The 15,416-nt window shown below is 36.3% G+C and overlaps 2 protein-coding genes across 2 annotated transcripts; both read right to left on the reverse strand.

Annotated features, from left to right (window-relative positions):
- Positions 1-1,919: 1,919 nt before the first annotated feature.
- Positions 1,920-7,006, reverse strand: LOC142338296 (desumoylating isopeptidase 1-like). The gene is made up of 3 exons (XM_075387981.1): positions 6,802-7,006; positions 4,915-5,054; positions 1,920-2,573 (listed from the first exon to the last, which is right to left on the reverse strand). Exons 1-3 carry the CDS (start codon positions 6,925-6,927, stop codon positions 2,342-2,344), a joined length of 498 nt encoding a protein of 165 aa, XP_075244096.1. The 5' UTR covers positions 6,928-7,006; the 3' UTR covers positions 1,920-2,341.
- Positions 7,007-11,790: 4,784 nt separating this feature from the next.
- On the reverse strand, positions 11,791-15,190 carry LOC142338297 (thioredoxin domain-containing protein 9-like). The gene is made up of 3 exons (XM_075387982.1): positions 14,932-15,190; positions 12,711-12,970; positions 11,791-12,293 (listed from the first exon to the last, which is right to left on the reverse strand). Exons 1-3 carry the CDS (start codon positions 15,119-15,121, stop codon positions 12,087-12,089), a joined length of 657 nt encoding a protein of 218 aa, XP_075244097.1. The 5' UTR covers positions 15,122-15,190; the 3' UTR covers positions 11,791-12,086.
- Positions 15,191-15,416: the final 226 nt, after the last annotated feature.

A 15,416-nucleotide genomic window follows, 5' to 3' on the forward strand; every position in this document is an offset into this window, starting at 1 on the left:
GGTTTAAAATCTGACGGGTCTGACGAGCTCAGATAGTTACCGATCCTCCTTGTTTATTCCGAAACCAATTTGACATCACCCTATTGTTCCTTATAGCCCTTATTCTTCTAACCTCAACGTTTTAATCGCGAATTTTAACTCCTGTACTATTAAAACGCGCAATAATTCAACCCTAAATTATTTCTCTCGAATGTTAAGATTGCTATAATTGATGATAACTACGTCTAAACTAACTCTACTAACATCGTAAATGGAGATTAAAATCGGGGTGATGACTAAATTGGACAAAAACACCTCATTTCACCACAATTTGAATTGTAAATTAATGGCACAATTGTCAGGAAAACAAAGTCAAACCTAGCACACAAATAATAGAAATAATAAAATAACAAATTAGAGGATTATTTATCTCATCAAATCGGGGTAACTAATCGCATCAGGTTATGAAAAGTAGGACAATTAAAGGTAACTGAACAGTAACCTCTTCTTATGTCATTGCATCGTGAAATCAGCATGATAACTGCCGATATCGAGAACCATTTCCAAAAGCAGGGACAAATTGGTAGTAGGAGTCCATGACTTTTACATTAAAACAGTAAGCAATTATACTACTGCCTGGCAGTGCTCCAAATATCAGGGTTAAAAGTGCCGCATTATGCATTTACATAAGATAGCCAACGTATTCGCGTAGGACAATCACAAATTTTAATAAAAACCAGGCCCATCAAAAATATAATGATCAGATTTTGTAAAATTTAACGCCCTTAGAAGCCGTAGCCTCCACAGTAAGAGAAGTTCTCTTGACACAGTACGATTTGCCGTCGAAACCCATTTTAATACATACATCTCAGCATTTAATAAAGAATATACAGAGGGTGTCAACGTATGAACCGGCGGACCATCAATTCAGTATACCGGCTATGTTTAAAGAGTCTGACAATTTGCAGCGAAAGCAGAAGCTTGAGCGTATCATAAATTTCAGAGATTTTCATTTGCAAACAGTTATTTTTTATAACAGTTATGGCCAATTCTTAATTTTCGCCAGCGTACGGACATTTTAGCTTATCACCGAAAAACGATGTTATTTATTGAAAAATAGACGATCTTTGTTTATATTTTCAGTCAAAATATATCAAGTGTCCGCTGTTGAACACTTCTACCATAACCCTTATAAAGTCGTCAATCAAAGAAGCAGCCGTAGAGGGCATTGCCATTACCAGGACAACTAAGGCAACTGAGAGTCCGCAATAAGTTTGAAATCGATAATGATATTTTTTGATGAGGCGCCCTACAATTGTCCTTACGGATTTACGTCGATACATCATATCCTAACTCGTTAACGAATTTGACCTCAATGGTAACCCTAATTGCAAACACAATTTCGCAAAATTCAGTTAAAAAATTTGCACACCTTAGCTACTATCAAAAATATATATCAATCTGAATTCCACTAAATTCTTGGATAAACACAAAATTCAATTTTCTTTTGTTTCGCTCGTTTATGCTTCATAAAGTGCCACATAAAAGATCACACTTTTCAAGTGCTCCTTTTCGATCAAAGGCGTGAAACTATTGAATTGTCTCGTCATTAGTCTGTGATTTCAAACAAAAGCATGCCGTTTAGAGACTCGTTCATGAAGGTTAAAAGTTTTGTGTTTTTCAACTCCTTTGAACATAAACTTTGCTATTAGTCCGTGTGAACGCCGAAACAGAGAAAAAGATTTAGATGTTAAACGTATTTTGGGTTGAGTAACTTGCGAGGTTAAATGAATGGGAGGTGAATAAATACCTGTTAAGTTATGAAATTATCTGACAGTAGGCCATTGTCAACACTAAATTCAAATCTTTTACAAGACCAAAAATAAAATAACTAAAAATAAAAAAGGTTTCCCTATTGAAGTTGCTGTTGGGTAAGAGAATCTTGGTTGAAAAATTTATGTTCGAACTACCAGAGCTTTCAATAAGTGATAACATTTAAAATCGAAATTAAATTTCAAGCACCACTGAATGGATGGTTTTTAACCTCAATCATTCTTTTGGAATTAACATAGACTTAAATCGCTTTAAAAACTGAAATATATATTATATTTACAGTCGCAGTATATTTTCTCATTTCTATATCTGAAACCAATGAAAAATCAAGCCGGATCTTTTCCTTGGAAGCGCACAGAGGAGTTTTAGATATAATTTAACTTTCACTAGAACATTGCTAATATGTTCAGGGGCCGCATAACATAGGGATCCACGACAATGGAATGACTTCAAAATTCGTTCCTTATATTTGAATTATTCTAAGTATATTGTTAATAACCATCCTCAATGTGGCTAAATTGACAAATTATCATTGAAATCGTGACGTTTGATTGTGTGAATGTTGTGAAGATACTTGAGGCTGCATGGATTCCAACATGGGTTTTATCATCTGGCCAAAAGGAGTCTGAAGCACTTCATTGGGCAGGTTGGTAATAAACTCTGGGATTGGTTTGCCAATTAGGAATGTGCAAATTTCGCTTGAAAAGTTGTTGCAGTTGTGCTCAAACAGCTTGTACTTGTCGCCAGAAAATTGGGTATCACTAAAGCATTAACATTACGAATCTCTTTATGAGAACATAACCCGACTAACGTCAGAAGAATTGCTCTCAAACAACTAGTGGGAGCTCTACTATATTGCAGCCTGCTTCAGTCAAATTACTAATGAGAGAGATTTCGAACACGCAAAACGAAAAAAAAAGTCAAGGGCTTAAAAGTCACTCGAAAAGGTCGAACGAAGATTTTGCATAAAAAAGACCAACACGTTTACAATAATTGCTTCAAACTTCGATTCGAGAGCAATTAAAAATCTATTTGGCTGAAATCTACAGTTTGAATATATAAAGATATTCAGTACGTTGCTCTTATTATTATTATTTCTGGATGCTCGGTTAAATCATTTTGTCGTTTGAACTGAATCCTGGAGCAAAAAGAAGTTATATCGTACCCCCGCATCCCATAATTATCATAAAAAACAACTCCCCGATAAACAATTTGAACAAGTATCTTCCTGAGACATATTAAAACGAACGCACATTTGCACAAAAAGAAAGGAGAGTTATAATATATACTAAAAAGTTAACCCAAAGATTGCAGAATTGACGCGGATGAAATATAGCGCAAAATTCTTGAATTTACCTGAAAAAAAAACATAGCAGGACAAGTCCTGGCGTACAATTCAACGAATTTTCATTGACTAAACAATAAACGACTTATAACGGACTATGAGTGAATTGGGAAAACCACTTCTAAAAAAAAAATCAGATAAAAAAAAACAAAAAATCGGTGTCAAAATGCCGCATGTGAACAAAACACCACTAGCGAGAAATGAAAATTTGGTTCACACAAAAAACTAGGCCTAGAATGAGCTACTAATGGATTGGGAAAACCATTTAGAAAAAACCTGACCCAAAAAAAATCGAAAAAACAGTAAAAATCAAAGTGAAATTGCCGCATGTGAACAAAAAACCACTAGCGAGAAAGCGAATTTTTGTTCAAACACCGTTTTCTCACTCTACTTTAAAATAAGAGCGATAAAATTTCACGCCGCAAAACCACTCGCTTTTCGCTCCATTTCCTGTTTCGATGTGACCAAAATCACTACTCCAATTTGACTTCAAAAATCATGAAAATGTGTGAACAGATCTTAAAAAAAGACAGCGCCCCAATAGAAGTCAAATTCTTTGAATTGTAATAAACGACACATGGCCTTAATGGAACACTCGTGATAATAGAGGCTCAGTTGCACATATTTTTGCTACTTTTTCAGGACCCACGCCACATTTATTGGAATCGGCAGTCTCTACAAACTGAAAAACCCGAATAGGTAAAAATTTCACTCTCCGTACAGAATCAATTAACCACTATCGATTCTCACTATGAACGCCGATTACGACCATGCATTAATTTTACTGAAGCTGGTTGAAAATTGCTTCCGATGATATGAAGGTCATAAGAGTAGACCATCCGCACATTCTGTCAATTCTCAACAGCAGAATCAATTAAGGTTATGCACCAAAAGCATATCAGATCACTCGATACTTTCAAAAGGTCAAGGCGGACTCACAGATGCGCAATGCAAGGCTCAATTGACATAGCTCTAGCCCCTGATTACCAGTAAAACATGGACCTCGGAGAATCAAAAGCTGAGATATGCTGCAAATTAGCACAATTATCAACTTCTTTTGATTTTAGTACTCTGGACATCTGATTGTCAATCCCAGCGCTAATGAGAGCAACATTCGTGCTTATAATTCGTGGCGTGATAGCCGAGAGGTAAGGTGTGTGATTGACACGCCAATGATCGATAGTTCGATCCCCTGCCTTCGTGAAGCTATCTCTGTGAGGATGAGCTCTTACTTAACCATAGCTCCAGGTTGACCATAGCCTGACCAATGTTGGCTGCAATCATGGTACCACGTGAAAGCTTCAGACCCCAAAAAAGTGGCCATAGTCACCAAAAAAGAGCATTCATGCTCACAAAATGAACAGTGAGATGTGGGGAATAATTCAAAAAGGACAGCTGAGAACAGGCTACTGTTAATGCAGATTGAAAGCCTAATGCTGCTCCACTGCGATTGAGCAGAAACGAATTATTTATATTATTTATTATTATCAAACGTTATCTCGTTCAGTTGTCGAAAAATGACAAAACCGTTTTGATAAAAATGCAAATATGGTGAAAGCCTAATTATCAAGAAATCTCATTAGCGTTCAAAGTCTATCTATTTCTGCCTTTTGTCAGACTACAATTTATATTGGTGCATTCCCTCTCTGCTTTAAACGTACTGAACACTAATTAACATTAGATTCACTCGAAATCAAACACGGAGACTGATCAGTTGTATAAGTTTTCAGAAAAAAAACTAATTTTTACACATTTACCCCAGTTGTTTTAAGTAATCGTAGAAGACTTCAGGAGGTATGGCTGTTTCGCCCATTGGGAATCTCTTGTACGTGTTAGTGCCCACTAGAGTGCTGCCCGGGGTCTCGTAGCAAATGCCCTCGGATCCATAAAAGTGCTCCTGTAAACAACAAAGCAACCTTGACACCCCTATAATGTTCAGCCTCGAATTTTATGAATGCACTGATTCCAGCAAACAATCTGGATGAGGTATCAGTCTTTTGTTTTCTTTCTTATTCTGCTAAACACATGATTTTGATGAAGAATTCTCAGGATCCGCGTTGGCTTGGGAATGCATAATTGCATTCAACTTGAATTTGCTATTACATATCAAACAGTCCCCATGAAATACTTATGTAACTACGTTAATCCCTAAATAATTTGCTTTCATTCAGTCGTCATATCTACAAATCGTCAATTAAAAAAATCTCAAAAAATCTTCAACAGCAACAGTGAAAAATGCTCTACGGCTTTAAACTCGTCGTCTTTTTATTTTGTCACTTACGATAAAATTTTCATTATAGAGGTTTCCATACATCAAATTTCCAAAAATTTTTTGATCTGCCAGCTATCCTTCAAAAAGTTTTTTCTTGCCAAATTTAAAAGATAGCAGATTAAAAAGTAATGCCTTCCGGTTATTGGATTCAAAAAAGTCTCAGTGATAGATTGACTGAACCGCATAAAAACTAGCAAATGCGCAGTCGAGCACTTAGGATGAAAACAGGATGCGTTTTGAAGACATTTCGTTTGGATCCCCCAAGCTAAAAAAATACTGTATAAAGATGTTTGCGGAAACCAGTAGCAAACGCTCTTCGAATGTCTGATTCACCCAAATTTGTAGGAAAGCTAATTTATCAAAATATCGGACATTCTAGCAAATGTTCAACTATTCAGCACTGTACGCGCTTTCGTGATACCACTAACCTGTCTCTATGTCAAATGTCAATTGGTAAGAACAGACTGATCAAAAAACAGGTGAGCATATAGTTCCTCCCATGCTCTGGGTCGGAACAATAAATCTTTTGGAAAATGAGTCATTTTGCGTCAATAAAATCTTCTTTTGGCTTTTGGAAAATAATGCCTCAATCTGATCGTAATAAAAATTTCTGAGAATCGACTGAACTTAGAACTGATTTTAACCATGAGTTCCCCAACCAAGCATACCTTAAATTTATGATTTTTTCCTTAAAAAAATGCTTCAATAAAACTTGAGAAAATAACTACTGTCACAATCAACATTAATAAACCCTGCTAATAACATATAAAAGGATACCAAAACACACGAGCACTGTCAGATTTTTCAAAAACGGTTAAAAACTAAACAAAACATTTTCAAACGCCATTAGCTCTTTTGAGGGTGTAATAGAACATTTATGCTTGTTTTGTTAACTAAATCTGTTTACGTAACAACTGCGACAAAATATGCCGGCCATTCACATACTTCCAGCTTTTCTTCAATTCCAGTTTTCCTTCAACAAATTGCTGTCCATCTTTCATTTATGCACACATCAGCGTTATCTTGTTGGAAGATAAGATCTTGAAAATTCACTTTTTTTCGTAATTACTCGATCTTTCAAATTAACCTACATCTAATATTTTTTAAACCTAATAATTACTTTTCATATTTCAGATTTAATAATTTTTAAATTTAATACTGTTTATTAAAACTTATTTTTCTAAAATTTCATGCTTTTTCACTTACTGCGCGAATCAATTTTACTGAGCGGAAATCTTGCTTGAGCACAACACATGCTTTACGTTGCTTTTTGGAACCTTTTTGGTACATTAGCTAGTTAGAACCGCTCAGTAGATGATAGATTACGACAAAAGATCTTTATATCTAGCATAATCTTACAGAGAACACATACCTTTCCATACACGATAACACTGGTGTGCCATATTCCTTCGATCTCCCTTCCCACAAAAGCAGGTGATAGTTGTTTAGCCATTCCATTCGAGAGATCGAACAGCCATAGCTCTACAGAGTAAGACATCACTCACAATATGTCCATCAAAAAACAAACTCACATAAACGCCGAAGACAACACAGATCTGAAAAATACAGCCCTGACCTGTAATCGGATCTATTTTACTAGAACCCAATTCTACCCCATCTGGTGTCACACAGAGTCTGAACTAAAGCTTCATGCTATCATTACTGCCATTTAAGTTGAACTTCTGTCTTTTTCTAACTAGTTTTCTGAATATTTCGTAGAATTTCGATTTAGTGAAATTCTTAGTTTTATTTAGTTTGGAACTCTTTTATGAGATAATTGAAGGCAAAGTATGGAGATTTCTTTCATAGTTTATTCTAATTAATTAATAGTTTATTCTAGTTTAATTTATTCATTTTTGAATTGGAAAATAAATTGCTTTTATATGGTTCCACCAACCTTGAATCATGACGAAAATTCTTAAAAATTGAATTTCGACTTGAGAATGAAAGATGAAATGAAAAATAGATTCTAAAATTCCTTTGAAACGTTGGAACAATGTGTTACAAACTTTTCTTAGATCGGTAATAACCCTTAGATTATTGGCGAATTGTATTGTTCTGCATTTAATGCTCGTTTTAAAGTATTTGGTTAGATTTATATCGAGCCAAATCTATACGAGCAAGACTAACAATACCCTCTTCTTATTTGCGCAGTTGATGAGTCGTTAGTATTTTAGCGCATTGAGTAATATTCATATGAACTACAGGACCCTACTCAAATCGAGCGAATTCACACGGAACAAGCGATGCTCAATTCCGATGTTGATAAAGCATAGACAATGCTCATTATACGTGCATTTTTCATTCGAAATTTAATGAAAAATGTAGTAGTAGTAGTAGTAGAAGTAGTAGTAGTAGTAGTGCAGGATTTAGAGTAAGACTCTTGGGTTTCCACCCAATTTACAGTTCAGATCAGTTTTATCTTCTTTAGTATGTTGCAGTTTCCACATCTGCAAATCCTTCTCCATGTGAATTTATTCTCTTCCACATAATAATTTGTGAAAAAATTCCAGTACATTTTCTGTAAGGTAATTATGTTTACGGTCGTTCCATAATCATTCGCAACTCTAGAAACGTAGTTGAAGAGCAATTTCGATCTCCTAAAAACGTTATTGTTAGTTTTGTTAATTCTTGCTTTTGTAATTCGATATTCACCCCGTTCAGTCTGACGTGTTGTTTCTACTGCTTTTTCAATATCGTTAATAACAACACCATAATCCCCTCGAATAATGGATAATAGAAGCAAAAGATCGCGCATTTCTACATAGAGACTCAGTGGTAACAGTTTTAAGGTCACTAAGCCATTCCTGTAGCTCTGATTTGAGTTGAGTATCCATTTCGTTGCATGGTGTTGGACTTTTTCAAATTCGTGCAGGTTACTTCTACTTGGTAGCCACGTTTGAGAGGCATAAGTTTTGCTGAATAATGAGTCCCAGATCACGTTGAGACTGATTCGAGATCTGTCTCGCCAATTTTTGCCTTGATGCTCCCTTTTATGTTAAGTATATGAGATTTCTTTGTATTTAGTTTCATTTTGTTGGTCTCAAGCCATTTCTGAATAGCTTCTGTTGCCTTATTCATGTCATTTTGGTTTCGCGCTATCGCTTTAAAATCATCAGCGTAACCGTAGCTTTCAACTTCTTCCATCATTTCGGGATAGTCATTGATGAACACGAGAAATAGAAGCGGCCCAAGAATTGACCCCTGGGGTACACCGCTTGTGAAATTTTGGAGGAAAGACTTTTGGCCATTTATTTGAACAAATCGCTTTCTGTTTGAGAGATACGAGTTTATTAGTCCCCATATGCTTCCACCAATTCCAAGAAATTTCAATTTTTCAAGTAAGGCGACATGCGAAACAGTGTCAAAGGCTTTGGCAAAATCAAGATACAGTACACTTAATTCTCTAGTTTCTTCAAGATCGTTGTATTCAAAAATTTGATCTAGAAAAGTGATTAACTGAAGTGTGGCAGATGGTTGCTTCCTAAAACCGTACTGACTTGGGTGCAACTTTCTTTCAAAAAAGTAGTAAATTTTGTCAAAAATTAGTTTCTCGAAAACTTTTGAAGAACAGCAGAGGATACTTATTGGCCGATAACATGTCACATCAGCCTTACTACTTTCTTTAAATATTGGCGTTACCTGGCGTATTTTCCAATATGTAGGAAACCACTGTTTGTTCATGCATGTCTGGAAGAGTAATTTCATTGATTTACACAAAGTTTTGTGGCATTTCTTTAAAATGAGGTTCCCAATTCGATCTGGTCCGGTGGACTTGTCTGGATTTAGATCACATAAAATATCGCCATTTGTTTTTCGCTACATGTCAGTTGATTTAAACTTTCATTAGTATTCGTAGTTGTTACTTTTTCACACTTGCTAAATACTGAAATGAAATACCGAGTGAATAGTTCAGCCTTTTCTTTGTTAACGGACGTCTCCACATCATTTAATTTCACTGTTGGTGGTTTCAAGGCAGTCTTCCTGATGCACTTCAGATATTTTTGAATCTTACTGAACTTTCTCTCTTCAAAAACCGATTTCTCGAAATCTCGTAAGTCATTGTTAGTCGACTGTTTGATTTGTTTTTCTAGCCTTTAACTGATGTCTCTAACTGAATTCGGTTGCTGAAAAATATGAATGCGAAAAAACGTTAGATCAAGCGAACCTCATAAAGCCAAGGATTTGGAATTATTTGAAGTCAAATTGATCCAAAATAAAATTATCGAAATCAGAGAAAAAACAAAGCCGTCGGATTCCCGAACTGGCTGATAGATATATGTTAAGTAAAATATAGATAACAACCGATAACGTGACCTGGTGGATTTAACGATGAGAGCTAACAATCTATTATACCTACTTCAACATTCAAACTTTTAAGTCGTTAGCAAGCTTTCCTAGTTGGAGGTGGAGGTAATCTGATTTAGAGGGGGGCGTTGCTTAGAAATGTTGGATCTTTGTGGTTTGTGCCCTCCCAGTACGTTATGCGCCCCCAGTTACAGAGTGCGTGCCAGTTACATAGTAAATCATAATGAAAAAACAAGGCACGAGCGTCTGGGTGATGCAAATAATATGCCCCCACTAAGCTGGGGGCACAAACGGAAAAGATCTGAATTGTTTTATGGGTGCAAAGATTCTTCCACACTGCGTTTCGAACCCTGACCTCCAGGTTGGCGGCCTGACATCTTAACAACTCCACTACAAAAGCTTTGATTTCCTTTCGCTCACAACAGCTGTAACCAACGAGCTTTATTTCAGAACGAGAGCAACTTAGATCACTCAAAAATGATGAAATAAAGTGAGAAAGTCACCCACGAGGTCAAAAAATATTCAAGAGCAAATGCGCGAAGCAAAGAAAATTTTGCATACAGAAAACATAACTGGTAGAATACCTGACACCACACGAAGAGTCACTCAGTATAATCCCTAAATCAAAACTATCAAAGAAAGAGCCGGTGTGCTTTCTAAAACGGAAACATCAAATCGAAAGTAGTAAAAAAATTATGATTACCTAATGGTTACCTAATAATAGTGGGGGAGGAGTGGTTGGTAGGTGAACAGGAACAAGTGGTTGATGATCAGGGTGAGGGTAGTTATGTGGGAGCGGGGTAGTTAGTTGGCGGAGGGAGGAGGGGTAGGTAGGTGGGAGACGGGGGTAGGTGAAAAATTTTCTCAAAATGACTTGTCGAACTTGAAGTTCACCAGCAGCGCCTACTTACTATTTATTAATGAGGAATCTACTGTAAATGACCAGTGTCTGCAAACAGAAGTCAACGTTCTAATCTAATACAGAAGTCAATGATCGAAAACAAAAGTTAAAGTTCAAGTCATGAACAAACTTTCATCAGCTAAAAAACCTGTTGAATACCAACACTTCTCTTCGAGTCGTAAAAAGACACACGTTTACAATAATTGCTTCACATTTCCTTTGAGACCAATTAAAAATCACAAGAATTAGGAAAGCAATTTTTTTAGCAAAGGACTGACAACCCTTTAAAACAGTTACAAAAATGTATCGAGTGCACATACAGCAAATACTGTACCCATATAGAAAATGAACTGAAAATATTACACGTGAACAAAACAGGAAGAGGGGTAGCTTGATAGGTGGAGGAGGGGTGCAAGTAGATGGGATTGTGGGGGGGGGGGAGGCTGGTAGGTGTAAAAGGGCTCAAGGAAAATATTAAGTGGTCAAAATTTCAAATGACCGCTTTACCTTCAAAATGATCATTTCGCCTTAAAATTACCAACAAATCCTCATTACTACACATTAGAAATTAAGCTACTATCAAAGTGCAATGGTGAATAACATAATTCAAAGTTCCAGAACAGAAGTTAACGTTCGAAAAGAAAAAAGTCAAAGTTAAGTATTGAACAAAAAAACCTGTATAATCCCGATACTCATCTTGAAGTCGTTAAAAACAAAGATTGCGCAATATAGCTAAGCGCAACTTAGCAAAGCTGTAAAAAAAATCACATGCGAGCCATTAGTCAAGCTTAAATTAAATTCAGATCGGCACTCGCATGCACGCTTTCCGTCGTTCTTTCAAAAATTAGGATGGTATAAATGAATATCTTCAACGTCAAATACATTTTAGACAGAAATCCGAATGAACCGCAAACGAAAGAGCACGAAATTATAATTCAAAAAACTCTGGCAAAAACCGCTACGCTGTCATTTTCGAGACCCGTTCAAGGAAGAGTAGGATAATTTTGAGGATTTACTTGATGTGACCCAAATTTGATGTCTGTATCCCTCATGCAGCACAACACTAAGGACCTACTCTGTAAAACCCTTTTTTCATCAAAAAAGTTCGTTTCACTGAGTACCTTTATCTTACACTTCATTTTCGGCAAAAAATTTAAGACAAAGAGCCATTTACATCTCTTAAAGTTAAAACAAAACTATACAATAGTAGGAATTCAATGATCATTTATCATATTAATATTTACATTCAAACTGCATTTAGCAAAAAACCGATGAAGGCGAAATATGTAGGGAGGCAGAACTGAAATTGCATTTCCATTCAACAGCACGCTTAGTTGAATGCACAGGCGGACTGATCTGTCAAAATTGGAAGACACCAGCGCCCTAATTAACAGAAAGCTCCTCAAGTCCGCCTGTACATTGCAAAATTAGCTAGGACTTGTAGAAGTTTATTCATCGTCATCATCATCGTCTCCACCACCCCGGATTGCGCTCTTTCTGACTGGCATGAAGATGCCGCTGTAGCCGGACTTGACAGTTGGTCCTTGGCAGTCGCCTACGTAGTTTATCACTTTGCTCAGACCCAGTCGCCACTCGAGAACTTCTGTCTCAAAGTCATCTCGACCTCCGAGGTCCTCAAAGCCTACGATTGTGTCCTAAACGAAAAAAGGTTTTAATATGGTGCTTTTCCGAATAAAACGCCAATCGATGCAACTGAAACTCTAATTTTGAAGTTATCTTGGCGATCAGAAAAAAATCTGCGGAAAAATGATCATTAAAACAAGTGGCTGAATAGAATATTTTTTGCATCAATAAATTATTACAATTGTGAAAACAATGTGCCTTCAAAAACAAAAAGGTCCAAATATCAAAGTCGGTCTATAAAATACTAACGTTCCGAGATTTTCTTTTCAATTCGACTCTCATTTTGTGCGAAGTAGCGGGAACAAGCTATTTAAAATTTATTTACGAAATTTTCGAAACCGAGGCAGAGGACTTTTCGTTTTCGTTTCTAATGATTGACAACCAGCGTCAATTAACTAGATTATCAAAACTACCTGAAAATAACTAACTTTGTGTAACTTTTTGACGAAGCACGCGATGGAAGGTATGACTGTGATTTTGAGTCGGTCACAGAGGAACTTGGCTTTCTCCGCGTTGATCTTGCAGAACCTGGCCGTGTAGTACTTGGAAGCCATTTGTGATAAGTGTCTGTCGACTATTAGGCATCGCTCAGTAGTTGGTCTGTAAAAGTGGATGACGACATTGTCGCTTTTGCTGCCTTCACCTTTCAGGAAATCGTGCTCTGTGTATTCACGGTACGATCCATGGCCTAAATGAGAAACAGAAATCTCATCATGCTTGAAATGTTACCGCTCAGCGCCATTTTATTTTCCACAAATTAGTTCCTAGCTCTAAATCTGTATATATGTCCGATTTGAACACGGTAGAAACAAAATAACGATTCGCATCTCACTAAGTACTAACTATGTGTATTTTTATCCTATAAAGTATCTATGTTTGCATTAAAATACAAACTTGAGGTTGAATATTAGCTCCGATTAACCGTTGCACCTCTTAATCAAATTTCTACAGCTTAAGAAATCTAGCCGACAAAATAAATTCGCTCAACTGTTCAAAATTCTGTGAGCAATTTTTAGATAAGGAAAAATTCAACATAGCTGGCAGATTGCCAGAAAATAGCTGCAATAGCTTTATAGATCTGCAGTCTCGAAAATATAGTAACATAGCCAGCAGATTGCCGGAAAATAGCCACAATAGACGCTTTTTGGCTTCCATGGAATTGAAACAACTAAGAAATAAGATAGACAGATTGACCACCAGTATATTAAAAGGCCACAACTTTTTGGGTTAGATTCGAACTGTCATTTTTATGAGATACATAACCTCTATAAGGAAAAAGCCTTAGAGCACTTTCAAAATTAATATTCAAAATCAAAAACCAAGACTCTAATACCCAGAATTAGGGCATATACGTTTGGCACTACTTAGATGCACACTATTGATCTTTAACTAGTAAATGTTCATAAAATTTAAAGTTCATTAAAGGAGTTCAGAAGTCACTTTTTTAGTAAGTCACGAAATTGACCTAAAAGCAGAACAAATGACGTCACGCACACAAATTTTAACTGCAAATCAGTAGAAGTAACTGAAATTGAAAGTCATTGGTCGCAAGAATAATCGATGGAGATGACGAATTAAAAAAACCACGATGTCCCCAATAATAGCCACATAGCCACTATCGCTTCGACGCTATTAAAAACAAAAAAGAAAATTTCTTTTTATTAAATGCTGAGATGTTATATTGTGATTACGAATCTGCGTAACTTATTGCTGCTTCTGTCAGTTGTTCCCAAATAACCTTCAATTAGAGTAATACACATTCACTTGACCTTATTTCTTTGAATTAAATTAAAGAAAAAGTATATATCATAGTGAGGAAGTTAGAATGACACGCACTCACTTGACCTTATCTCTCTGAATTAAAGTAAAGAAAAGTGAGTTTCAGAGTCAGGAAGTCATTTTTGAGAGTGAGGTAAGTCACGTATGACCAAAAACTTAATGAGGCAAATGAATAAAAAACTCGCTCCAATAAGAGTGAAAATGACGTCACGCACGACTTTCAGTTGAAATAGCATGAATGAATTTTTAAAAAGCAGATTTGAATTGGTTGTGACGTCATATGGTGGTAACAACAAAACTTGACGACGAAATACAAAACAGCAGGACAAGTCCTGGCCGACAATTCAAAGAATTTCAATTGACTAAACTATAAACTAGAACTAGAATTGACTATGAATGGATTGGGACAACCAGTTAGAAAAAAATTTGATCAAAAAAACCAAGACGAATTGCCGCACATGAACAAAAAAAATCACGATCGACATAGCGAATCTTTCTTCAAACACCGTTTCCTCACTCTACTTAAAAATTCGATCGGAAAAATTTTACGCAGCAAAACACTCGCTTTTTCGCTCCATTTCATGTTTCGGCGTGACCAAAATCACTACTCCAATTTGACTTTAAAAATCATGAAATGTGAGAACAGATCTTAAAAAAGCAGCACCCCAATACAATGCAAATTCTTTGAATAGTAAAAAAAAAAACAAAGAGAAGGCCTATAATAGCCTCAACTATCACCGTGCTGCTATTAAAAAAACCAAGGAAACTTACTAAAAAGTGCGCATATAAATTGATCAATAATTGCGAACAGACAAACAAAGTATAAATGCTGAAAACTTCGCCTTAGAGCCATTACTAAGTTTCACTAACCCATTCGGATGAATTCCATCCTGGACTCCTGCTTCTTCTTCATGGCAGCCAGTCTTTTCTCTCTAAGTCGCTCCAGTTCATCGTCATCCATCTCGTCCAGCCGCCGGTTCTCATCATCCAGCTTTTGTTCTACCACTTGTGCAGCCTGCAACAGAGACGCCTCCACTGCCGCTTCCATGCTCGGATCCATTCTCTGTTGATATTATTATTGTGAAAGACCTGATTGTTATCCAAGAGAATCTGAAAAAAAACCGACAGACTGTGGAGAGAATGGACATTAAAATAAACGTTTAATAATAGCTTTGGACCTGAAAGGCTATTATGCATACATAAATGATCATCTCAAATATCAAAATTGCATCCCATGATATACTTATTGTGAAATTGATTTAGATGTACAATTTACAAATCTAGGAAAAGGAAAGACAAGCAGGATCGGTAATGTGCGTTTGCACAATCTTCCAAAAGGTGCATAAAAATCGAGC

This window comes from Convolutriloba macropyga, chromosome 4 (genome assembly GCF_964194025.1).
Source record: "Convolutriloba macropyga chromosome 4, txConMacr16.3, whole genome shotgun sequence".
NCBI classification, from domain to species: domain Eukaryota; kingdom Metazoa; phylum Xenacoelomorpha; order Acoela; family Convolutidae; genus Convolutriloba; species Convolutriloba macropyga.